Source organism: Nicotiana tabacum, chromosome 24, assembly GCF_000715075.1.
Source record: "Nicotiana tabacum cultivar K326 chromosome 24, ASM71507v2, whole genome shotgun sequence".
NCBI lineage: Eukaryota > Viridiplantae > Streptophyta > Magnoliopsida > Solanales > Solanaceae > Nicotiana > Nicotiana tabacum.
Genome location: NC_134103.1, coordinates 78573396 through 78598846, shown reverse-complemented (window position 1 = coordinate 78598846; position 25451 = coordinate 78573396). Strand labels below are relative to the sequence as shown.

At 34.5% G+C, this 25451-nt stretch overlaps 2 protein-coding genes across 8 annotated transcripts; both read right to left on the bottom strand.

Annotated features, from left to right (window-relative positions):
- Positions 1-1620: 1620 nt before the first annotated feature.
- Positions 1621-9025, bottom strand: LOC107773726 (vacuolar-sorting receptor 1). 2 transcript variants are annotated; one of them, XM_075247933.1, is made up of 12 exons: positions 8343-9025; positions 6736-7428; positions 5571-5659; positions 5399-5468; positions 5231-5314; positions 4545-4621; positions 4352-4433; positions 4165-4247; positions 3769-3835; positions 2982-3110; positions 2679-2785; positions 1621-1984 (listed from the first exon to the last, which is right to left on the bottom strand). In XM_075247933.1, the coding sequence occupies exons 1-12, from the start codon at positions 8635-8637 to the stop codon at positions 1886-1888; spliced, it is 1875 nt and encodes a 624-aa protein (XP_075104034.1). In that variant the 5' UTR covers positions 8638-9025; the 3' UTR covers positions 1621-1885. The 2 variants fall into 2 exon arrangements, with proteins under 2 accessions (XP_075104034.1, XP_075104033.1); XM_075247932.1 differs by having other exon boundaries at positions 2679-2791; positions 8343-9024.
- Positions 9026-14064: 5039 nt separating this feature from the next.
- Positions 14065-20784, bottom strand: LOC107773115 (uncharacterized). 6 transcript variants are annotated; one of them, XM_075247848.1, is made up of 5 exons: positions 20408-20784; positions 17538-18471; positions 16840-16935; positions 15611-15747; positions 14065-14420 (listed from the first exon to the last, which is right to left on the bottom strand). In XM_075247848.1, the coding sequence occupies exons 1-5, from the start codon at positions 20632-20634 to the stop codon at positions 14222-14224; spliced, it is 1593 nt and encodes a 530-aa protein (XP_075103949.1). In that variant the 5' UTR covers positions 20635-20784; the 3' UTR covers positions 14065-14221. The 6 variants fall into 6 exon arrangements, with proteins under 6 accessions (XP_075103949.1, XP_075103948.1, XP_075103952.1 ...); XM_075247847.1 differs by having other exon boundaries at positions 17475-18471; positions 20408-20760; XM_075247851.1 differs by having other exon boundaries at positions 17538-18479; positions 20408-20708.
- Between the last annotated feature and the right edge of the window lie 4667 nt (positions 20785-25451).

Sequence of the window (25451 nt, the reverse complement as noted above, 5' to 3'; positions counted from 1 at the left end):
AGGAATGATCATTATGCATACTATAAATACATTAAGTGAATTGATAAAAAAACAAACCAAAAATAAAGATACAAAGAATAATACTCGCTTGAGTTCCAATGATGACATTGAGAACATATAAAGTGTCCTTTCGAGGTTCACCTTGCAAATAAAGTTTAAATATAAATAAATAAGCCCGAAAAATAAATTCACATATACTACTCAAACACATATACAAACATACATATAAAATAACATTGATAGTAAAAATTAAGACAATCTTTCAACTCCTATTTAGATAAACCATTATTCTTACTAATTTAGAATATTTTGCTATATAGTATACAAACACCACAACTATTTGGATGATAAACTTTTAACCGATACACGCTAATGCAAGAAAGGTAGAATATAAGGAATGATATTCCGAATATTATTCTTTTGAAAGACACTAAATTTGAATGAACAACGGAAAAAAAGGAAGAGAAAGGCAAAAAAAATACACTTCGTGGGTAAGGGCTTGCAATAATACCTTTGTTAAATCCTCTTCTTTCATATCTTTCATCAATCTCATTGCAAACAATCTTTGCCTTCTTCTATCATTATCATCATCTACTTCTGACTCGAAAAACTGTTAAATGCATTCATATAAAATTTGCAATCTACTTCTATTCAAATTGAAACCTATTTCGCAAAGAAATTAAATTTAAAATTCTAAAATTATAGCATAGGTTTCTTGCTGGTGCACCTTTTACCGATGGTGAGAGATGCTTGCTACTTGCTAGACAAATAAAACTATATGATTGATATGAACCTGGAACAGTTGTGACTACTTTCCCTACAATATTAATTTTAGAATCAATCGTTATATTTATTTAACAAATACCAAAGACTCCTAAACCTAAAAGTAGTCTTAAGTGACAAAAGTTTCCTATTTTAATAATTTTTCTAACGTTACATTTTTTTAATAATATTTTTTTTGGTGTTACATCATTTAAATAAGGAAGGATTTATACAATCCATTTAATAATGGAATTTTTTACATACTTCTAATAAGGAAGAATTTAATGTACAAATTTAGTTTATTTAAAGCTCCTAAATATTAGGAAAAAACTTAAAATGACGACTTTGTTTGATAAAAAATCGATTTTTAAGGGTAAAAAAAACGAACGACATTTTGCTAAGGACCTTCGTGCTTTTAATATAGTATAGATAGATTAATTCCAGCATAAAATCATCAATTGTCTGGTTAACCGCATAAAATAATAATCACTGCATAAGAAACTAATGCAACATTTCTTCACTATTAAATAATATCCCCACCCATTAAGCTATGTGAAAAATGATGTACTATAGCCCCACCCATTAAAACAAGAATACGTATATTAGCAATAGAAGAATTAAACTACTTTAAAACAAAGTAGCCTTAAAATCCTTCATTGTTAATCATTATTAATAATTAATAATCACCGCACAATAGCCGCCCACTATCATTCACTGCATAAAAATGTTGTCATTATTACTCACCGGCATAACAAGTATGTGATTGAAGAGGCATATTATCCCACCTTACCATTTCAAGGCAGAGAAGTAAAGTAAGCTTCCCTTCATGCTGGAAACATTCTCTAAAGTGGCATAATGTTTGTTTCTCAAAAACTTTACCCTCCATTAAGCTTATGTCCAAAGTGAAAGACAATTGTGCATATCCCACTACAGAAAATTTCCCCTATAATAAATTGGGAGTTTATGTGTAATGTTAGGATGAACATATACATAAATAGGACCTCACTGAATGACACAAGCACAAAGAACCTCATGCCAATTGCCAACTGAAAAAAAGAGCTGATCGCGACATCACTTGATGTTACACTCTACCCGCGCAATCATTCTTCAGCGATGACTATTATCAGACATTTCCGTGGGAAACATGATTAGGTACCTCTCCTTGATTATCCAAAGGCATATACTGTGCCATGATGGCGCGGATCTCTGAATCCATGTATCTCTGCATATAAATAGGTTTTCAGGTTACACACACTAGGAAAGAAGAACATAACATGAACTAGAAGCCTACAACACAGATAAAAATGCACTTAAGGCAATGGCCACGTATTTCTGCACGGATCAACAACTGATGAACATGCCACGGATATGGTTGTTGCAGCGCACAGAGTAAGACCCGAATGAACTTGTAATGACTTCGCCATAAAGGGCAGCCCGATGCACAAAGCATCACGCAGGATTCGGGAAAGGGCCGTACCCCTAAGGGTGTGATATAGACAGCCTACCCTAATGCAAGCATTAGTGGCTGCTTCCACGACTCGGACTCGAACCTGTGACCTGTAAAGTTGTGTACCATAATGTAAGAATCCACATTGACACAACTTTACCGTTGCTACAATGCTCCCCTTCAAATAAATACATCACAACATTTCTAAGTTGTTTCCCGTGTTGGGCTCCAAAAGAAGTTGCTCAATCTTGGTTTTATCTGGTGGAATCCTATTCCTTAGATTTCTTCTCGGAAATTCTCAGGTTGACACTTATTCGAAGAGAGTATTATACGTGGATACTTGTACACTCCGATAAACTGACTTGGATTAGCACTAGATTTCCAATTTTCGACATTGTTGTGTATCCCAAACCCAAAGGTCATAGTTGACCAAAATTGAAGAATTAAAAACAAAATTAACAAGACATACCCGGATCCTATACTTGTACACAGCATATGCTCCAACTCCTGCAGCTGCCAAACCCAAGATGATAACCCAAACAAGGCCCCAGCTAAATTCTGTTTTGACATCCTTGCCTGCATCTTTTTAAAAAAAAAGTTAAGATCAAACTACATCGGATTTTGAAATCACAGTAGCTTAAAGCTGTTCGTGAAATTCTGTTACAGATAAAGAAGCTAATTGAGCACCACAACCATCACATTATAAAACATTTAACTAGCTTCATCCATTGTTAAAAACATATTTCCATCAATATGAGAACTTCAAACTCACTTATACACGTGTCATGTTCGTGCATGTACAACAAATTGCCTTTGCAACTGCAGTCATAACCACCCCATGTGTTCTTGCATTTGCACTCTGGGCACTGGCATGCTAGCCTTTCTTTGCATTCATCAATATCTGCAAAAGAGCAAAAAGATTTAAAAAAAAAAAAAATCGCATCAGCAAAATATTAGTCATATTGGTACTCCCTCTGTCCCGTTTTACGTAAACTGTTTGACTGGGCATAGAGCTTAAAACATTAAGGAAGGCTTTTAACATGTAAACCAAATATATGCAAATTATCAAATTATCCTTTTAATTGAGTGGTGGTGAGAGTTCCACATGTCTTTTCATTTTCTCTATCCCTATAAAGAATGAATGTTTATATTACGTGGTCCCAACAAGTCATGTCCTCAAGGGTAAAATGAAAATACTAAACTCTAACAATTTCAAAAAAGAGAAGGGTGTCATTCTTTTTGGGACACGAAAAAGGAAAGCGTGTCACATAAAATGCTACAGAGAGAGTACTAATAAAGAGCAAGACTATCCCTACCTCTACATCTCTATAGGCATATACAGGATAATGTTTTTCTCGGATGGAAAATAAGATGACGGTTCTACAGAGAAAAAGAAAGTGGAAAACTTTTTGTTGCAATCAAAGAGAACGAAGATTTAAATCCTCAAGTAGATGAAGGTTAAGAAGATTCTAACAGCTGACAACCCCTAGTTATTCCACAAATGCTAACAGCAGCAAATTTCAAAAAATGATATATAATGAATAACAGATTCTCTGTACCTTCACAACTATTCACTCCATCTCCTTTGAATCCAAGTGGACATTTACAACCCTTTGTGTGGTCATCCTAACAAGATAAGGATAAACGTTTAGTTTCCCTGTTCAGAGAATGAAATTGAGACACAAGGAAACTCGTGTAAAGAACAAGTCAAGTAAAACCAGTAAAGTTAGAACCTGTGAGAGCCAAAAAAGAAGGGGGTAATTCAAAGAGGAAAAATTAATTTTCTAGCATCAATTCTCTAATAAAATTAAGAAACAAGAAAATTTCATATTCCAATCCGCTGCTTCAGTAAAACCAGAAGATAGGAAAGGGGTAAGCACCCCTCATAAAAGAAGGGGAATGCCGAAGATTAAAGTTCAAGAGGTAGGTAATTATGCTTGAACGCAGCCTCTTACTATGCAAGCAGAAAATGTCATGCCGTCCTTGGTTCCCTTCCAACAACCTCCATTATTTATTCCACAGCGTAATGCTCCAGATGCTGTCAAACCAAAAGCGCAAAAGATTAAGCCTCTGAAGACAATGCTCATGCATCAGAACAGAGTCTTTATATGACCAAGATTTTGAACATAGATTCTTATGTACCTTCACAGTGAGTATAACCATCACCAACAAATTTTACTCCCTGAACCATTGGGCATTCACATACTTTCCCACGGAAAGTATCCTGCAGCATAAGTGAAATTCACGGCATAGGAAATTAGCTAGCACTAAATTAGATGGAAAGATGCAAAATTATGCTATCATAGCAGTAGTCAAATGAAATATGACTGAATACCCGGCATGCAGTAATGTTAGCAGCCTTGTCCTGCCAGCACCCACCATTTGACTCTAAGCACTCATTTGTTTGTATGTCTGAGAAAGTGTAAAACAACTTGTAAATACCACCTTACCGGAGAGCATAGAGCTTATGTACCAGCTCGTCGTGAAGGCTATATCGACTAAATGTAATTGTTTACCAAGCAATAATAGCTAAGTTATGTGTATCAGCAAAATTACTATTTGGAATGTGTCAGATAAGCTAGAGCAAGATCTGCAAGAATCAGCAGTGTGCCTTTGGAGGTGGAAATACAGAAAAATGACTCGACACCTTTTGAACAACAACAACAACCTAGTATAATCCCACTAGTGGGATCTGGGAAGGGTAGTGTATACGCAGACCTTAGCCCTACCCTGGGGTAGAGAGGCTGTTTCCAAATGACCCTCGGCATCCTTCCCTCCAAGAACTCCCCACCTTGCTCTTGGGGTGACTCGAACTCACAACCTCTTGGTTGGAAGTGGAGGGTGCTTACCATCAGAGCAACCTACCTTGTCTAACTCGACACCTTTTGAAATTTAAAAAAAAAAAAACAAGAATGGTTCCCCAATTTATAAAAATTAAATGCATAAAAAAGTATGCAAACACGACTATTGGTGCAATTATAATGTCTTCAAAGCAAAACAGAGAGGATTAAAGGAAATGACCATCGGTTAAACAAATTGCAGGCTCTGTTGTCTCCTCAAAACCGGAACAAATAGCCTTGAGAACTGCTCCCTTGTCCAGTTTGCCTATAAAGAAGATAACATTAAAAAATGAGAATCTCTTTTATTTAGACAAGATACACCTTCTCACTTAAATTCTATGAGTCATACCTCTGTACTGTCTGTTGTTAATCACAAGAGTTGGCAAGATAGTCACATCTCCACGTGAGTCCTTGCCAATCTGAATGTAAAAATTCAATTCAAAAAAATCCATCAGAAACAATAGAGTCGAGGAGGTTAAAAATAGAGCTTCCTATCATTTGTTTTTTTTCCTGACATATACCTGCGCTTCTTGTTCAGCCTTTAGAACAGGGTTGTCAGCATCTGCTTCAGGATCTCCAACGCATTTATCTATCTGTTTTACATCAAAGCCTATTGCAGGGGACAAAAACAAGGTTAACGGTTAGACAAAATCTCAAGTTTACAAAGAAGAAGGAAATTAATTAGCGCAGAACCATATTAACTGAAAACACAAATTATAAAACAATACAAGGCATAATCTTTTCAGCCTAAACTTTTAGCTTTCAAAAAAGAGGTGGACTGATTCTGACAAATAATCCCGTGCTATCAGGAAGTCTGAATATTCTTGAGTTAATACTCAGACTATTGTTATCTTCAGAATATTGTAAAGTGTACCATCAAAACGAAGACAAAATTGGGGATTCTGAAGAGGACTTTTGCGTAATAGAATACTAATAGTAACTAAGCAATTGAGGCTTAGACAAACTTTTTTTTTCTGAGCAAGGAAGAATATTATTCATCAACATCATAGCACCACAGAGGAGAGAGAATATGCTCAGTTACAAAAATGTCCTCTTTTGATAAGTACAGAAAATTTCCTCTTAATCCTGTAGAAAACCGAGAAAATAATATAATGTATCTATATCATTTACATATTTGAAGTTAAACCAACAAAACTTTGTAACTCGGAGCCAGTGAGAACAATATTAATCAAGTTGCAAATATATTGTTAGCAAAAATTGATTTTTCTTAAAAGTATCGTTCAGTGTTAAGATTAATTTTGCAATTTCAACCAAAGGGAGATAGTTTCAACTAGGTGTATGTCGATTCCAGCCCAAACAAGATGATAACCAAGCCTAGTATTCAGCTTTATCTCGCTCCGGCTAATCTAAAACTGTATTGATTTATAATCCCAAAAAAATAAATATGTACAATTAATTAGTGCAACAAAATTAGCATCAGAAAGTTGAACTATGCCCAAGACACAGTTCTCGCTGCTCATGGAAAAGCATGTGAAGATAGAAATACTACCAAAATATAGTAACAGCAGTAACTAACCATCACCATCACATTACAAAAGAAAGAGAAACACAAATTGCAGTTGGTAAATTGAACCATTAACATTAAATGTACATCTATACTGGCAATAATGAGCATGAGCTGAAAATTCAAAAGCAGAAACACTAAAAGAAGGAACTCCAACTTACCATGTGATTTGACTACTTGATCTGCACACTCTTTCGTGTACTTCTTCTCTTTCATTGGACACCGGATTGCAAAGTCAGTAACATAGTCCCACCACAACCAGGGCTTGCCACTTTCATTGGCAACCTTGTAAAAGCAAGCTTGGCGCAAATTTTGCAAAACAACATCCTTCCCATCATAACCTTTGCTGAAGTCTTGCTCAGGATCCGGAGCACAGTATCTTCCATGGTTGATGCACTGAGACTTGCATTGCTTGCTCAAAATAAATGCCTCAGGACAATACCACGTTATGTAATGGGGAGTGAACTGCGTATATCCGTTCTGCTCGAGTATCTGGGCGGCGCCTTTGAAGTTTTTGACAAACTCTCTCTGGTTCTCACACTTAGGGCCACACTCATCATTACTGTTTGTCCAAAACTCGTACTCAACTCTTTCATCGGGATGTGGAAGCGCCTCTCTCCAATCAAGGTTTATGTTAACCATCTCCCCTTTAGACAGTTGCTTCTTAATGCTATCCCCAAGAGATTGACTAATTAGAGCTGACGGAATAGTTATATTTTGCAGATAATCCGCCTGTGCGTCCTCTTCCTCGGGAGTGTCCATGGTAATCAAAGGTTCACTGCGATCATCGGCAACAAGAATAGCAGCAGCTCCAGCCTTTTGAGCATTCCAAGCCTTTAGTGTGAAATAGCAGTCTGCCCGAGCAGCAGTATACACAGACCGGAAAAGGAAAAGGAGACATATGTTAGATGCGTACATAGTTTAACAAGCTCCACGTTGGTCATCCACCCCTAATTATCCAGACTTAAATACTATTGTTCATGTAGGTGGAGAATTCATTCAGGTTGGAACTTGGAACATATACAACATAGACTAATAAGCAAATCCAGTGAAATACAAAACACAAACATAGAAAAATTTCCTCATGTTCACCGAAAGAGCCAAATACAAGTGCATGCTTATTAGGAAGACTACAAAACAGCGCCCAACTTCAAAAGGTATCACCAATGTAGAAAAAAAGCTTCTTTTTCTTTTCTACTTCTCTTTGATCGGTTTGGCTTTGTAAGAATGCCGTTACTGCATTTTTCGAAATATTCGAAGATTGATAACAGAGAGCAAAAACTTTTTGAGGTATATTAACAGGCTAAAAGTCCAAGATATAGGAAATCTAAACTAGAGAATCCCTAATTGCCTCAAAAGACAGTTCAACATGGAAATGATAAGGGCCTGAAGAATTAACTTAAATAGCCGTCCACCCAACCGTTTAAACTAAAAATAGCCAGCGGATATATAATACATGTATAATTCATGTATACTGGCTAGAAAAAGTAATCAGTGAATCCGGCCGACTATTTCTGTGAAGATCCCTAGAGTAAAATGGATACAAATGATATACCATATAGCCCACTGAGGCAAAGTTGATTGACATAAACAAACCTGATATCAGATTACATAAGTTATCAAGAAAAACAAAATCAAGATAATCTATATAATCCTAAGCACCCAAATAGATAAAATGCACCTAACAATCATCATTAAAATCAATCAGTACATACAAAATTAAAGTAAAAATTCCAATTAAAAGGGGCAGAAAAGTCAGAAACTTTACCTCCGCGATCAACAAGAACAAAGACAGGCATGCTACCAGCCTTAGATTTAAATGAAATATCAGCACTTTCAAAGCTCTTACATGACTTTTGATTAGCTTTAGGGTACGCAACATTACCAACCAGTGTTCCTCCATATTGTGGGACCCCAAAATTCCCAATTGCACACTCATACACATCTTTGATTGATTCTGGTGAAGTTACTCTCAAGCTATTCTTTTCAACCACAAATCTACCATAACATGACCCAATTACAAGAAACCAAATACACACTAAAAACCCTAGCTTTTTCTTCATCTTGGACGAAAATAACAATGACCCAGATGAACAAAAGTCAAAATTAACACCTAGAAGCTGTCAAAATTAGATCTTTACAGCAAATTGATTATACCTAAATCATGTATTTGGTGATCTAAGGAAAAAAAGAATCACCTTTATTGACCTAGGTAGAGAATTTATTGATAGAGTGGAGAAAATGGAAAAGAAAAAAACAAAAAGAGTGGAAAAGTTCAGAATGGAACGTGTAAACTGTGCTAAAGTAAGGAAATGTTTATTTGAGTCCCGACACGAATTATCAGGTTGATAGTTTCATATTCTCTCCGCTGAGTTCTGGATTTTTTATTCTCTTGTTTTTTCTCTCGCTAACTTCCAGAAAGTCTTTAGATGAAAGGGCAGACTGATTCTATTAGTAGTAGATCTAAATAGCTACTTTATCAATGTCCTAATCAAAGATTTGGACTTTTTCTTCTCACCTTTTTTATGATTACTGCAAAAATATGTATTTTACCTATCGCGTGTTGTCTCTTTGTTTTAAGTTATGTGGTAAAGTCTAAGGTATGAAATTTAGAAAAGAAATAAATGTAGTTATAAACCGGTCCGATTTACTATTTATTTTTTCTAGTTGATATACATAAATTATATAGTATTGATTATACACACACACACACACACACACATATATATATATATATATATATATATATATATATATATATATATATATATATATATATATATATATATATATTTAAAAAATTAGGTGTGCGATTATTTGGGTTAAATCTATAATTATTATAAAAATATTTATTAATAGTAAGATGAAAGTTTAAGTTATATTATCTCATAATTTAGAAAGTTGTAATTGTTTTTTGAAACTTACTAAAGAAGATATTGTCATTTAAAAAGTCTAATAATTTTTAATTATTCAAAATTTGTAATTAGTAATACTTCTACTTTCTAATTATATAATTTATTTTCAAGTATTTTAAATTTTTTTAGACATTCGACTTTACAACAAGAATTAGATACTTTAACTTTGTTCTTGAGCCGCACTTTTTTGCGAGCTGATGAATGTATTTCTACAACCCGAAAATAGAGGAAAGAAAAAAAATTAAAATAATAAGATATTTGTTACTTATGAATATTGTTTTGTCCTTAATTAATGGTTAAGAAGATGATGAGGTATGGCGGCTTTTATTGCCTTTGGGACCAATGATGAGTGGGACCCTATGAGGTGGCTCCTCCAATAGGATCCTTAGGCATAATCCACGTGTAATGTCCAATAAATATTCTGATTTCTAACTTTTATAGTAATTATACTTAATCATAATAAACTAATATAATTTTGCAAATAATAATGTAGACAATATTCTATTACTTCAAAGTTAAAATATTAATTGAAGCTTTGTAGCAAATTTGAATCGTGTGTCTTCTAAAAGATTTTAAGAATTTCATTTAGTCAAATTTTCAATATATCAAGAAAAAAGGATAAAGGCTTGTAATTTGTAACTAGAAAAATCATCTCATTAAAATGAGGTTAGGCCAAGTTTTCCTCTTTATATGTATTTATTTATTTATTTATTTTATTGCTAATAATAATCTAATAGTAGAGGATGGGAATAGTAATTATGGGTATTTGGTGCAACTATATGGATAACTACTTCTAAAACGTGTAGCATTCCAACGCCACGTGCAAATGGTCAACTTGACATTGCTTTGAGCATTTAAAAAAAGAAATGAAGAAATAGAAAAGAGAAAACAAAAGAAAGAGAATCCAGTCTAGAGTAAAAACAATATACTAATATCATAAAAAAAAGTTTTGGTACCTAACATGCCAAAACGCCGGTCTTGGACGGGGAGTTAGGTCGCAAACCAATTTTTCTTGGAAAAAACGACTATTAGTCCATTATTTTTTTTCCTTTTTTCATAAAACTTTTGAACGTGAGAAGGCTCGTAATTACAGTGTTAGGAATTTTATTAAGAGATTTCAAAATATAAAGTAGTAGAAGAGAAGACCTTTCTATAAGAAATAAAAAGTTCATTCTTAAGAGTTAAGACTTAATTTGTCAGGGACAAAGCAATAATATCAATGATGGCTCCAAATTTTATTCCTCAAATAACTTTTCTTCATTTTTCCTCAAAATATGTTCATTGCTTATTACCATTCAGGTAAAAGGTAATCAGTAGAAGACTATGTAATAAATATATAAACAATGAAGACTATAAGGAATTCTTAATTTATTAAGAAATAGGCCAAATATATAGACGGCCCTTTAAAGTTGGTTTTAAATTCAATTTTAACACCTTAACTTAGTCAGTTTCCTATTAAGCACTTAATCTTAACATAAACCGTACCTATTAGATACAAATACTGAGGTGGCAAAGTGAGTATATCACACTTCTTTTTGAGAGCGTGGATACAAAATATTGAGTGTCAATTGAAGATTAGGGTATAATTTTTCTTCCATCTCCTTTATTTGGCTTCTCTGCAAATATCACCCCATCACGCCACCTCCATAGCCATTGTCTTCATCACCACCTCATTCTCACCTCCACCGTTTTGGCCAATTTCACCACATGTACTTTCACAGCATAAGCACCTCCATCTCCCACCGAACTATCACCGTGAAAATCACTTCGAACTCCACCACCTCTCCACCGTTAGAAACAAAACTTCGCATCATAATATCAAAACTCCACAGCTTCTTCAAACAATTCTAGACTAGATATACCCAAATTCGCAATTTCAAGCTGATAATTTATAAATTTCTCATTAAAGAAGAAATCAAAACACCAACATAATAATACCTAGATGAAATTGAAAAGGAAAAATAAAAATAACAGAGGATAAAGAATTGAAATAGAGGATAAATTTTTTCAAGGGTTGGCGTCTTATTTTAGGACAAAAAAAGTTTTTGAGAAGTTCCACCAGAAAAGTAGCAAGTAAGACTCCATTAATGGGGTATGATCATGGATTTAAAATAAATGACAGTGATAGACTTTTGCCGGAGAAACCAGAGGGGTCAACGACATCGGTGTGGAACTTCACCTACTGTCGTTCTCTTAGACAAATAATAGAAAAAATGGTTAAAAGAGAGAGTTTACTAATGAGAGAGATTTGACAGAGAAAGAGACCGATTGATGATTGGGAGGGGTTCATTTAGAGAAAAAGACGATGGGAGAGGCAAGGTGGAGAAGGAAAAAAGTTTATATTTTTTGGGGGTATATTGTTAATATATTATTTGGGTTAAAACAGGTGTTGTTATTTGATTTATTTTTTTTGTCACGTCATCATGCTTGACTTCACGCTGTTACTTTTGTTTACTGGTGGTTAGACGATGGCCTAATAGGTAGAGTTTATGTTAGGATTAAGTGTTTAATAGGAAACAGTTTAAGTTGAAGTGTCAAAATGGAATTTGGAGCCAACTTTAAGGGCTCTCTATGTATTTGGCCCAAGAAATATAAGTATGAAATATTTAAAATGACATTATTGAATAGTATGTATTAAGAGATAGATCACCTTCATAATAAAAAGTTACATAAATAAACTTAGTAAGTTGAAAGCTGCAAATTACGTCCCCAAAAAGGGAACTATATAACTTGTTTGGCCAAGTTTCTCCAAATCCAAAAATACTTTTTTTTTTTTTCAAAAAAGTATTTTTTTTTTTTCAAGTTGAAGTGTTTGGCCAAACTTTTAAAAGAAGTGTTTTTGAGTAGAAACAAAAGAAGTTTTAGAGAAATAGAAAAAAGTAGATTCTTTCCAAAAACACTTTTTTTAAAAACACTTTTGAGAAAAATACACTTAGAAGCAGTTTCTAAAAGTTTGATCAAACACTAATTGCTGCTCAGAAGTGCTTTTCAAATTAATTAGTCAAACACAAACAACTTCTCACCAAAAGTACTTTTGAGAAAAACACTTCTCAAAATAAGCTGATTTTTGTAGCTCGGTCTAACAGACTATTAAGCGGATAGAATTTGTCTCCTCTTTCCGCCTTAGGTAAAATTTTAAATTTAAGCACTTTTTCGATTTTTAGGAGTTGATAAGGGTTGCTCTAGTGGTGAACACCCTCCACTTCCAATCCAGAGATTGTGAGTTCGAGTCACCCCAAGAGCAAGGTGGAGAGAGGGAGCCGAGGGTCTATCGGAAACAACCTCTCTACCCCAGAGTATGGGTAAGATCTGCGTACACACTACCCTTTCCAAACCCCACTAATAATATAATATTGGGTTATTGTTGTTGTTATACATGGTAGGGGTTGTTGTCGTGAAACTTGACCTCCCCCCTTTTCAATTATTATTTGATATGACCACGTGTTATGGCCTTCACACGCACTAATTTGTAGATGTAAACTTGTGATGAAGGCGTTGAAAGAGAAAGAGACATACAAAAAAATCAATAGAGAGAAGTTATTTCACAATTTTTAGAATATATCAAAATCCAGGCATATCTAACAAAAGTTAAAAAATAATGAACCGTATGAATGATACTAAACAGAAGACTAGTGCTTACAAAAAGACTCTTAATATATTAGAAATATAACTATACCCCTATTGTTAGATTATTATAAAATACTACAGAGTATTGAAATATTACGGACCCATACATACAATTTATGATATTGAAGATTTATACACCAATTTTAGTATAACTTTGTACCACTTTAACATGGAATAACTAATCCATGTATAAGTTATACGTGGATAAAACAACAAAATGACAAAAGTATCCTTATCTTTTTCCTAGAAACCTATGAAAGTAAAATATCCAAGGATATATTTGTAAACTCATAGTCTTTTAGTTTAAAAAATAAATAAATATTTTATATGATATCTTGTATATCCAGTTTTAGTACAATGAATCCAACACACAATAAGAAATAATTTATGCATTACTAATTCATATATTAATCCCTGCATTAGTATTCCATGTATAACTTATTTCGAATCAAACGACCCCTTAATGTTTTAAACACTCGGAATTAACGCAGATTCATCTATACTCCTTACTAGAAGCTCAAAAAGATTCAACCGCATTTCAACCCAAAAGACTCAAAAGATCATCACACTCGGCATTTTAAACTTCCTCATACAAGTAAAAGCCTACCACAAAAGGTTTTGACACAAAATACAAAACTAGCAGAAGCAGGGCAAGAACATTTTCTCAAGCAAAACATGTGATGCAATTGACATTACAAGAAATTGCTGAAATGAGTTTATTGGATAGCAGCGACACCTGGGTTCGTTTATTCAGCTCTAGGCATATATATACATATACAGTTGCTTTAACTCAATCATCTCTGCCTACTTCTTTTCGTAGGCCACCGCAGCTGAATGCGAAAGCTTGTGGTGGTATCGGTGAATAGAAGTTTGAGTACAACATGAAACCCTCAGAGGTTAAAAGCTTGGATAGGGGAAAGAAATAAGAGTCCGTGGCAGCCGAATATATTCAGCCTAACATAGATTTCAATATGTACAAGTTTAACTACATTTTTCGCGACTCACAACAGCCGTCGTTACTTTTGTACATGGCATACAAGTGATGTAAGAGAATTGAAATTGAAAATACAAACCAATTGTTGTTCCTGAGGGGCCGAGGATGACACTACTCACGCTTATCCTCCTCGGGATCTTCTCTTTGGTCACTTATAATCTCTGTCGAAGCAGACCCTTTCTTTTCTTTTCTTTCAAGCATGGTCCCTGAGTCACTAATAACCCTCACTCCGGCCATTACCCTCACTCCAGTTGTGAGAGAGAGAGCTTCCTCATCGTAATCATCTTCAGTTTCCCCAGCATACGCATACCTAAAGTAAACAAGCAAAAAACAATTTTAGCCTAAGTTTCTCGGACTCTGGTAGGGGTAGGGTCTGCGTACACACTACCCTCCCCAAATTCCACATTGTGGGATAATACTGGGTATGTTGTTGTTGTTGCTCGAACTCGGGTGCGGGCATCTGATACGAGCACTGATCCAAGTGTCGGATTCAGCAAAATCTAAAATTTAAGACTCGGGGGTGCGGATCTAGGTATGGATACGGGTGTAAGGATTCGGCTAAAAAAATTCAAAATTATAAAAAATAAAGCCATAAGTCCGAACTCAAAACACGACCCCTTGAATTCTTGTTTTTTCTGGAACACAAAGCAGCAAATATGACACAAAAGTACTACAATATTGAAGGTATGCCATTTTCTATGTCTTAAATCTGTTTTATTTTTAATTTTGAGAAATAAAAATCTCAAGTTCCCCCAAATTTGTCGATGGACTCAGGTCAAAGTATCCGAAGTTAGTTGACCGAATCCGGGACGTATCCCGCTCCCGCACCGCTCCCGTCCCGTGTCGAGACGGGTACGGCACCAAAAACGAAGAATCCGCGCAACTTAGATTTTAGTAGATAATTCCTAGTTACATAGATGCAGATCTATACTTAAATCAACCATGAGTTTGCTATTCCTGCTACACAAGTAGGAGTAATAATGTTTCTCCACTAAAATTAACCAGAAAGACTCTGGAAAACTTAAACAGCAACAGAATCTCAATACTGGAGAAACTCCATAAACCTATTCATTATAAATGAATTTTGAACACTAAATAGATAGCTATAATAGACATTGGAAGATTTGTGACCGATAGATAGTTACTCTTCTCATACACTTTTTTCATTTATAGACCACAATTTCTGCAAAATTGACATTTTAAATTGCCTGCATCTTTCTATTGCTCAATTTATCATCGGTGATACATCCTTTATAATACGTGTCATGCCTGAACATTCTATGTCACAAAAGTTCAATCAGACACCAAAAATTAGAAAATATTGTCGAGCACAATACCTATTTAATAATCATAAAACTTGAATGGCCCATGTCAAGGTTACAATTGATAATAACAAAAAACTGGGTTGACTAGTGTTAACAACAAATATCAACGATTTTGTCAAACATTTTCATAGAAAGGCTAATTGAAAGAAAGAACGGTTCAAGTTAAAACATCTACCTGGTTGGATTACTTGAAGGAGCCCAGAGGATACATATTACTACCAACAATGAAAAGGCAAGCAAACTCCAGAAAGCTGGAATAATCCAGGAAATTCGCCATAGCTCACTTAACGGGTCGCTAGCATTGAAGTACAGCTGAACCAGAATATAGATGAGTGATATGAAAGAAGCATTATTCTTGCACACGTGTCGGCTTAAAAAAACCATTAAATAACATGACCACAGGTAACTCGCTGACATCTCTTCCTCATGTTATCGAATGCAAGGATGAAAAATGACAGGGCGTCGAAAAGGTATTTAAATTTCCACGCTCTACCCACCATTACTCTCACCCACCCGATATATTTAATGTACCACTTTAGTATATTCTTCCCAAATTTCATCAACTGAATCTCACAGTATCCAAACATGCCAATTACCAAGATACCTATGAATAAGAGAGAGAGAGAGAGAGAGAGCTTTGTAGAGAAGTCAAGATAAGTAAAAGAACGTGTATATGTTATCCCTATAAACCAGGGCCGGCTCTAAGTTGTTCCAAGTAAGGCTTTTGCCTTAGGCCTCCAAATTTTGGGGGCCCCATTTTTTTAGAAATAATAGGTTTATAAGTATTTAAAAAAAATAATATTTAGTACTTTTCACACAAAAGTAGAGTTTTTCTATAACAATTGCCTCAAAGAAAAGAAGTTTTTCAAGATTATAATTGATAAAATCTTACTGAGATAAACAATGTCTCAAGGTAGATTAAATGAGTTGACTATATTATCAATTGAAAAGGAATTATTAGAGGAAATTGATTATAAAAAATTATTAACAATTTTGCATCTCGAAAAGATAGAAAAATAAGACTTCAATTAAATTATACTCATATCATAACTTTCTTTTAAAAATTTAGGCCTCACATTAAACTTTGGCTTTAGGCCACACGTGTGTTTCAGCCGCCCCTGCTATAAACTATCATCAAAGTACAAACAAGATGCGCTACGATATCCTCACCCGCCCTTCTTGCTATGTAAGTTCTGTTTACTTACCATACCCACATCTTCAACAAGTACTAAGGTTTCAACTATCACATACCTTTACCTTCATTTTAACCAAAAGACGCTACTCCTATGTGTATCGTGGAACTTACCACCACTAATTAGGAGAGGGATCTCATAGATAGACCGCATTTCATGTATTTGGATTTTGGAGACCATTTTTTGTATTCAGAAATTGAAATTAAATTACCTCATAGCCAACCCAAGCAATGGAAAGCAGCACAAAAATTGCAAGGGAATTGGTAAACTTTCTATAAAGATCAAGTTTTGCCATGCTTTTCCGCATCTGCAGTTAAGAGTGACAAAATAATCAATAACTGAATGAAATAATTACACGAACTACAGTAATAAAGTCAAATACGTCTCGTGTTAAAAAGTTTAGATTAAGAAATAGATTAACTAAATTAATTATATCAAGAAGGTTGTGTACTCTCTTCTCTTCTGTTATTGTTTACCCCTTACTCTTTAGCATTTCTTGTAAGCTAAATCCTATCTTGTGCGCCAAGATGTAATATGTTCATATTTTAACATTATGACAAAATCAACAAATATGGAAAGAATGAACACATACACACACATATAAATGTATAATTACTTTTTTTTAAGATATGGAGAGAATATATAATAACATATTTGCAGAAACATACATATATCTATTTGGATAAAACGAGAAAGAAGACTTGACGCACAAAAGGGTTCAAAGCCTATATGATGACCAAGTCATTTGTAGATTGTCTGGGTGAAAAATGCACACAGTTACAACTATCATAATCCCATCCAAACTGCTAAATCCAAAAGAACTGACAGAATTGCGCCAACACTCACATTTGCACGGTTTGGTAAGATCATACAAGCAATGGAAATCATCATTTTACTCCAAACATCTACCTGTAATTTTTCCAATGTCTTGGATAATGATGAGAATATCCACAAAATAACCGACGCATCCAAGAAAACAACAGGAAGCACCAGATATATCTTGGTTTTCCTTGAGAAGTCATTGATGCTGCCCAAATGCTCCACAAGTTCAAGTGCCCCAGTGGCAATAAAATACATTAGGCATAAAAGATACACTTTTGAGGTTACGCCACCAAGCGTAGGCCGAACAACACCATAACCCATTGAAACGACTAAAAGAAGTGCACGAGACAACGTCTTCTTTACAGCAGTCATTGTGACTGCCCATATCGTAATTACCATAGGTCTGCTTCCTGTGGCATTAAGATTTGCATATTCAAAATACCAGAGAGCCATTTCAGACATGCCAAGGGCAATGACAGCAGTAATCTGATAATGTAGCTGTATAACATCCTTCCAAAACTGGACAAACTTCAGGAACCAGAATAGACCAAGTACAAGATAGGCTAAAGAAGCAAGTCCGTAGAAAGTCATCAACGGTACCATTCTCCCTGGTAAGTATCCATCTGGATTTTTCCAAACTGTTCTTCCTCTGATTATTGTTCCCTTAAGTGCTGGGTCACAAAACATGAAATAAAGATAGTACATCCCAGTACTATTTATTTCAACTGTTGCGGGAAGCATATTAGCTTCCTGATTCTTTCCTTCAAAATACGTCTGAATACGTAGTGGCCACAGTGGGTTGTCTTGGTTGTGCTGGATCATAACCTCTCCTACCGTGCAGAACTTTTCTTGAGCAAGTTTTGGAGTACAACACAGTGCATTAGACTTTGCAAAAGCACCTCCAATCTTTTCTCTGTCTCTGACCTCAAGAATGATAGTTTCAATCAAACCAGTTCGACTCTGCATCTCATTTGTTGCATCAGCAGATTCCTTTGTCCTCAAAAAAACAATATCTTCAAATCTGCAAAGCTAAAATCAACCGTGAGGTATGAATCTCAAGGTCCATAGAAGATTATTGAAATAAACGAACCAGAAAGAATATGCTAGTATATAAAAATCTCAAAATAAAATTACTACCCAGCTAAGAAGCAAGAAATTTATCAAAGAAGCTATTAAAGAAACCATAAAACTTCTTAGTGAGTATGTTAAACACGATAGAGTAGCTCAGGCTCCGCGAAATGTGTTTTTCGAGAGAAGTGAAGTAAACTTAAACAGTAAAAAGAAGATGTTTTCCCATTACCAGCATTTGTATGAGCATCACAGTGATCAAACAATTGCACCATTTAATCTTTAATATGTTAAACATAATACATGCAGACACTCATATAATGGTAAATACTAAATACTACTCTTTCTGTCCCATTTCACGTAGCACACTTTCCTTTTTAGTTTGTCCCAAAAAGAATGGTACATTTTCATATTTAGAAATAATTTAACTTTAAAATTAAAATGACCCTTAATGAAATGATTTGTAAGACATATCCTAAATTTATCCATGGCTAATCTTGGAGCCAAAGCATACTAGCTTGGAGCCAAAGAATAAAAGTATTTTCTTTTATTCTTTTTTTCTTTACTTGGAGACCAAGAACATTGCCCTATAAATATAGGCCATCTTACTTCATTTGAATCATCCCATATTTTGATTAGAAACTCATTTTGAGTATTCTTGTGATAGAGAGTTTTGTTATATTCCATAGAGTTAGTGTTGGGAAACACTTTGAGTGAACCTGTTCTTTGTGAGTGATTGTAGCGAGGTTATTCTCTTGAGATATATTTTGGGATAATTAAAGTTTCATCTCTAATTTTGTACTCTCTTTTGTGTACCGGTTATTATAGTGAAATTGCTCCTCTCCACTTGTGGACGTAGGTCACCTTGATCAAACCATGTTAAATTTTGTGCCTTCATTATATGCTTTAATTGTCGTTATTATCAACTTGCATTGCCTTTGTTATCGTCATTATAACATTGTTTGGCTAAATTCTGCATTACTCGGGTTCCCGATCCTAACATGATCTATAGTCCCACAAATAATTTTAGACTACAAGATTTCTTTTTTAAACTTTGTGACCTATCAAACGGTGTCATATAAATTGGAGCGGAGGAAGTATTAGTTAGGCCATCTCCAACCCACCTCCATTTTTACATTCAAACTCCATTTTCGAGTCAAAAATGGAGGAATTTTGCTCCAACCCAGCTGCAATTTGCCTCCATTTTGGAGGGTGAACAGTGTCACTCCAAATTTGGAGTGACACTATTCATCCACTCCATCACTAGTCCCTATTATTTTATTTATTATTTATTATTATTTAACCCTTTTAATTTATCATATTATATATATATCTAATTATGATTATCTTATATCTCAATGATTTCACTTTTATTTGAATTATCCATTAATATGTATAATCTATAATATTTACTTACAAATTATATTATATAAATTTTATGGTATAAAATAATTTTATTTTAAATGGTTATATAAGAAAGAAATATGAATTATATGGGATGGATATGTAAAAAAGAAAAAAAGAAAGGATTTGTTTAATGGAAATAAGAAAATAAAATTTAAATAAAAGATAATAATGTAATATAAAAGAGATACCTGTTTCTGGTACACCCAAATATAAAAAGTAATATTCTTGTTTGGAGTAAAAAATGGAGTAAGGGTTGGAATTAGTTTAATACATTTTGGAGTAAAATTTGGAGTGAAGGATTGGAGATACCTTAGAAGCATAATGATCAATCAATCAGTCAACTAAGCTTCAATTAAAAACTAGCTGGGGTCGATAAAATGAATTATTTATGTGCACTAAAATAGAGTAGTATAATAAAGATAATTGCAAAAATGAAACTCTGTGAGGGGCGCGTGTGTAAGAGAAATAGCGCGTGGAGGTACCTGATGAAGGATTTTCCTTCAAGGGGTTTATCAGGGGAAGCATTTGAGGACGATTTGGAAGCATAGAGACCCTCAGTTCCACCATGGAAGAAGAAAGCGTTGGACTTTGGAATAAATTGCTCATCTTTGTACTCGTGAATTGAAGCTAATACGTTACTGATTAAGTTGAATGTATAGAAGAGTAGAATTAGAGAGCCTATCGATAACTCGGAAGTGCCGTGTTTCATTGATTGTTTCGCCGTCTTTCGCCGTGTGCGGTGGAGCAAAGGTGGTAGTGTTTGGTGGCAGTACAGTTCAGTAGAAGCAGAGAAACCAAACAGAATCTAACATAGAGCTGACGTCGAACTTACTAGAGTCATTTAATCCTCCATAACGACGTCGTTCCTTTGAATTTAATTCTTCTCAATCAAATAAAGAGTTTTATTCTCATTAAAAAGAAATTCGATTTTTATTCTCTCTCTTAAAATTAGAGTATCAAAAGCTTGAGTTGATATTTTAGGCTAACTAAGTCGCCAATGGATTCATAAGAAAACTTTAGTAATGTTTTTTTTATAAAAAAGATTGTTTGATTTGTTATCTATAGTTTTATACGATTTTTCTCTCTATTTAAAAAAATAGAGAACCTTTAATTTGGTGATTAAACAAAATAACAGAACAAGCAACTGAAAAAAGTAATTATAAATTGAACAAATTGTGCTATGATATATTGTTTAGTCTAAATTGATCGAATTCAGTTTGATCCAAGTTGAGTTGGATTGTTGCTCATTACTTTATCCGTTAGAATACGTCTAAAATTAGCTCAATTTATAAATTTGACAAAAATTCAGAGAAGAGTATGACTAAATTCATTTGGCCAAAATACATAATTGTCCCATCCCCGAAACTCAACCTTTTGGCTTTTTTCTAAAATATAAATAAATTTAAAATATATATATTTTGTCGACTATTATTTTTAGAAGCGACTAACAATTTACATTAAATTATTTATATTTCTTGTGGTTCATTCCTTAAAAAAAAATTGAATGTTATCACTAATCACACAATTAGGCCATATTGAACGGATGCCTTCCCAATTGGTTTCGACCTCAAAGAATGACACTGCACCAAGACAATTAGGGATATACAAAGAAAATCGATAAATCACACTAAATCGATAATTCGAGCTAAATCGAAAAAAAAATCTAATGTGGTTGGGTTTGATTTGGTTTGCTATTGAAAAATAAAATCCGACCATAATTGGTTTGATTTGGTTTTAACTAAAAAAGTCAAACCGAAACCAAACCAACCCGATAATATATTTATATAATTTTTAAAAATATTTATACATATAAATATTTATTGTAATGCAATTTTTAAATATTTTTTAAATTTTTTCAAAGTTTTATCCGTCACACCCCCTTTTTCCCGAGGGATGGAGGAGTTGGAGTTTTTCAATTAAAGTGACATTATTCGAAATGAGATTATTTATTTAATTAGAGTCGCCATTTGGAATAATTATTATGGTGTCCCAAGTCACCGGTTTATTTTAGAATCCCAAATCGAGGAAATTGACTCTATTTATGATCCGCGAACACAGAAGACCATGTAAGGAATTTTGTTAACCCTGAAGAAGGTGTGAGGCACTCCCGATTTCCGTAGTTTTAGCACGGTCGCTTAATAATTAATACTTGGCCTAATTATCTGATTTTATTACATGTTTTAGACCTATTGTGCATTTTACTCTTTACCGCTTTTAATTATTTACTTAACCACTTTTTAGTATTTATGGAGTTATTTTTTTTTTGAACAAGTTACGATGTCGTACACTTGTCATTTTGGTACATATTGCGAATCGCGCCACGTGAAACGTATCCGCGGTTTGCAACATGTTTATTTTATTATTTTTGAAGTTATGGTCAAGTCGCGTGAAACGCGCACTTGAGTTGGGATTTACGTATCGCGACTATGCCACGGAAACCGTACTCATAGTCACGAGGATTTATTAATCGCGCCTAAAGCAACTAAGACATGTTCATAATTTGTTTTTCCTTATGAGTTTGAGATCTTTGTAAGGTCAAGAGCTATGGAAATAGGTCAGCTTTTGCTCTTACTAAATTAGGCGTGACAGAAACTATTTTGACCTAGATAAATAAAATTGATCGTAGTACAATTGATCCTTTAAAACCAACTAAAAAATAGGCTCAGTTACTAGTTCACCATGCTACTCCACTAGTCCATTGTCCATTAGCCATTTTTAGTAATACATACTTCATTAAACAAACTCAACTCCCTTTAAATCTAATTAACACTCATGACCCAACTATATAAAATGTGTTGACCAAGACATCTTTACTTTAACATGTACAAATTAATCTATCTCAAATATAAACAGAGAATACGTGCCTTCCTACTACTACACATGACTTTAGATTCATATAAATCAAAAATAAATATACCTTTAACCCCAAAATGCTCAACAATCAAACCAACTGATAATGAAAATTAAAACACCAACTAATCATGAAAAACAACTAAACTAGAATAATATAATAAAAATTCATGCCAAATAAAGTCAACAAAGAACTACAATTCAAAGAGATATGACTGGAGCATGGCAATAAACATTACTGAAATGGAAAAGAAACAAACCTTTGAGGTGAAAAACTTTCTTCACTATATTGATAAAAAAAATCTTCAAGTTTGAATTACAATAGGAAAGTTCCGGCTACAACTTAAAGGAGAACAGGACGTCGAACGGAATTCGAACAACTTCGACGGAACCAGATTCAGATAAACGAGAACGTCGCTGAAAATGGACCTCGAACAGGACCTCTTAAACCTCACGCAAACGGGAGAACAAGATTGGGACTTGGCTGAATTTTTATGGGTTTCAGGGTGATTTTTGTGTGGTGAAACTGATGTTTTTGTTTTTCGAAAGAAAGACGAAGAAAGAATGACACGAATAGAAATTCTCTTAACGTAAAAGAAGCAAAATATTTCTCTCAAATCCCTCCCCTCTATTTTTTTTTTCTATCTCCCCTTTCTTTCTCCATTTCTCTTCTATTTATAGAAAAATTTTCGGAATTTTTTCAGTTTTTTTTAAATTATTTTATTATTTTTTAATTAAAAAGAATTCTCACTTCCCATTTTTCTTTTTAAAATATATAAATAATTTCCCATTTTCCTTTAATTTTATGTTTTAATTTCTCACTGTTTTTACTTTTATTATATTTAAATTCTTACTTTTTTTACTTTTTTTCCCACTTATTTTACTTTTTTTAATTTTTTTAAATTTTCCACTCTCTTTTACTTTTTTTAAAAAACAAACTCAGCTACCTTCACTTTTATTATCTAATTCCAACTTTCTTTTACTTTTTATTTTTTTAATTTTTATTAAATAATTTCCACCAACTTGTAATTTTACTTTTTAATTCTATACTTCTACTTTTCCTATTTTTTATTCAAATTCGATTTTTTTTTTTAAAAAATATATTAATAATTTAATTTTTTCGGGTTTTTAATTTATTTTATTTTAAAATAAATACAACAACAACAACAACCCAGCGAAATCCCACTAGTGGGGTCTGGTGAGGGTAGTGTGTACGTGGACCTTACCCCTACCCCGAAGAGGTAGAGAGGCTGTTTCCGAAAGACCCTCGGCTCAAGAGGACAAAAAGACAAAATAAGACAATATCAGTATCACCACAGAAATCATAGAAAAAATAGGAACAACATGAAATCCAGAAGAAAAATGCAAAGCAAAAACGAAAAAAAACAAAAACGAAAACGATAGCTAGTAAATAGGCCCGACACTGAAACACAAAATAGTAAGAGACGACATTGCCACTAGTTAGCTTAGACAAAAATCCTACCAGACTAGTCTCACAATGATATGAAATAAGACAAGACTCAACTACCTCCTAACCTACAATCCTAATACTCGACCTCCACATCTTCCTATCAAGTGTCATGTCCTCGAAAATCTGAAGCATCGCCATGTCCTGCCTGATCACCTCTCCCCAATACTTCTTCGGCCTCCCTCTACCTCTTCTCGTGCCCTTCACAACCAGTCGCTCATACCTCCTTACCGGGGCATCTGGTCTCCTCCTCTGTACATGCCCGGACCATCTGAGCTTCGCTTCCTGCATCTTGTCATCAATGGGAGCTACACGCACCTTCTCTCGAATATCAACATTCCCAATCTTATCCATCCTAGTATGCCCGCACATCCACCTCAACATCCTCATTTCTGCTACTCTCATCTTCTGGATATGTGAGTTCTTAACAGCCCAACACTCAGCCTCATATATCATGGCTGGTCTAACCACCATTTTATAGAACTTACTTTTGAGTATCAGTGGCATTTTCTTGTTACACAGGACTACATATGCTAACCTCCACCTCATCTATCCTATCCCAATACGGTATGTGACATCCTCGTCGATCTCCCCTTCCCCCTGGATAACCGACCCAAGGTACTTGAAGCTGCCTCTACTTGGGATGACCTGTGAGTCAAGCCTCACATCCACGCCCACTTCCCCCGGCTCAGCGCTGAACTTACACTCCAGGTATTCCGTCTTCGTCCTGCTCCGCTTGAGACCCTTAGACTCAAGAGCCTGTCTCCAAATGTCCAGCCTCTCGTTAACACCAGCTCGTGTTTCATCAATTAAAACTATGTCATCGGCGAATAGCATGCACCATGGCACCTCCCCTTGAATATGGTGTGTTAACGCGTCCAACACAAGGGAGAATAGGAACGGACTGAGCGCAGAGCCTTGATGTAGCCCCATAACAACCGAAAAATGCTCAGGGTCGCCTCCTACTATCCTTACCCGTGTCTTAGCCCCATCATACATGTCCTTAATTGCCATAATGTAAGGAACCGATACACCTTTTGCCTCCAAGCATCTCCAGATAACTTCTCTAGGAACCTTGTCATATGCTTTCTCTAGGTCAATAAAAATCATGTGCAAGTCCTTCTTCCTATCTCTGTACTGTTTCACCAACCGCCTAACAAGGTGTATAGCTTCTGTAGTAGAACGACCCGGCATGAACCCGAACTGGT

Bases quoted from the DNA above. Each gene is read 5' to 3' on its own strand.
- LOC107773726 (XM_075247932.1), bottom strand. From the start codon at position 8,637: ATGAAGAAAAAGCTAGGGTTTTTAGTGTGTATTTGGTTTCTTGTAATT. The intron at 5,315-5,398 runs GTATGACTCATA...TCTTCTTTATAG, and splicing joins TAACAACAGACAGTACAGAG to GCAAACTGGACAAGGGAGCA. The intron at 3,111-3,768 runs GTACAGAGAATC...GCTCTTTTGCAG, and splicing joins TGGAGTGAATAGTTGTGAAG to ATATTGATGAATGCAAAGAA.
- LOC107773115 (XM_075247847.1), bottom strand. From the start codon at position 20,634: ATGAAACACGGCACTTCCGAGTTATCGATAGGCTCTCTAATTCTACTC. The intron at 16,936-17,474 runs GTGAGTGTTGGC...TCTTAACTGCAG, and splicing joins TCTTACCAAACCGTGCAAAT to ATGCGGAAAAGCATGGCAAA. The intron at 14,421-15,610 runs GTAGATGTTTTA...TGTTTACTTTAG, and splicing joins CCTTCAAGTAATCCAACCAG to GTATGCGTATGCTGGGGAAA.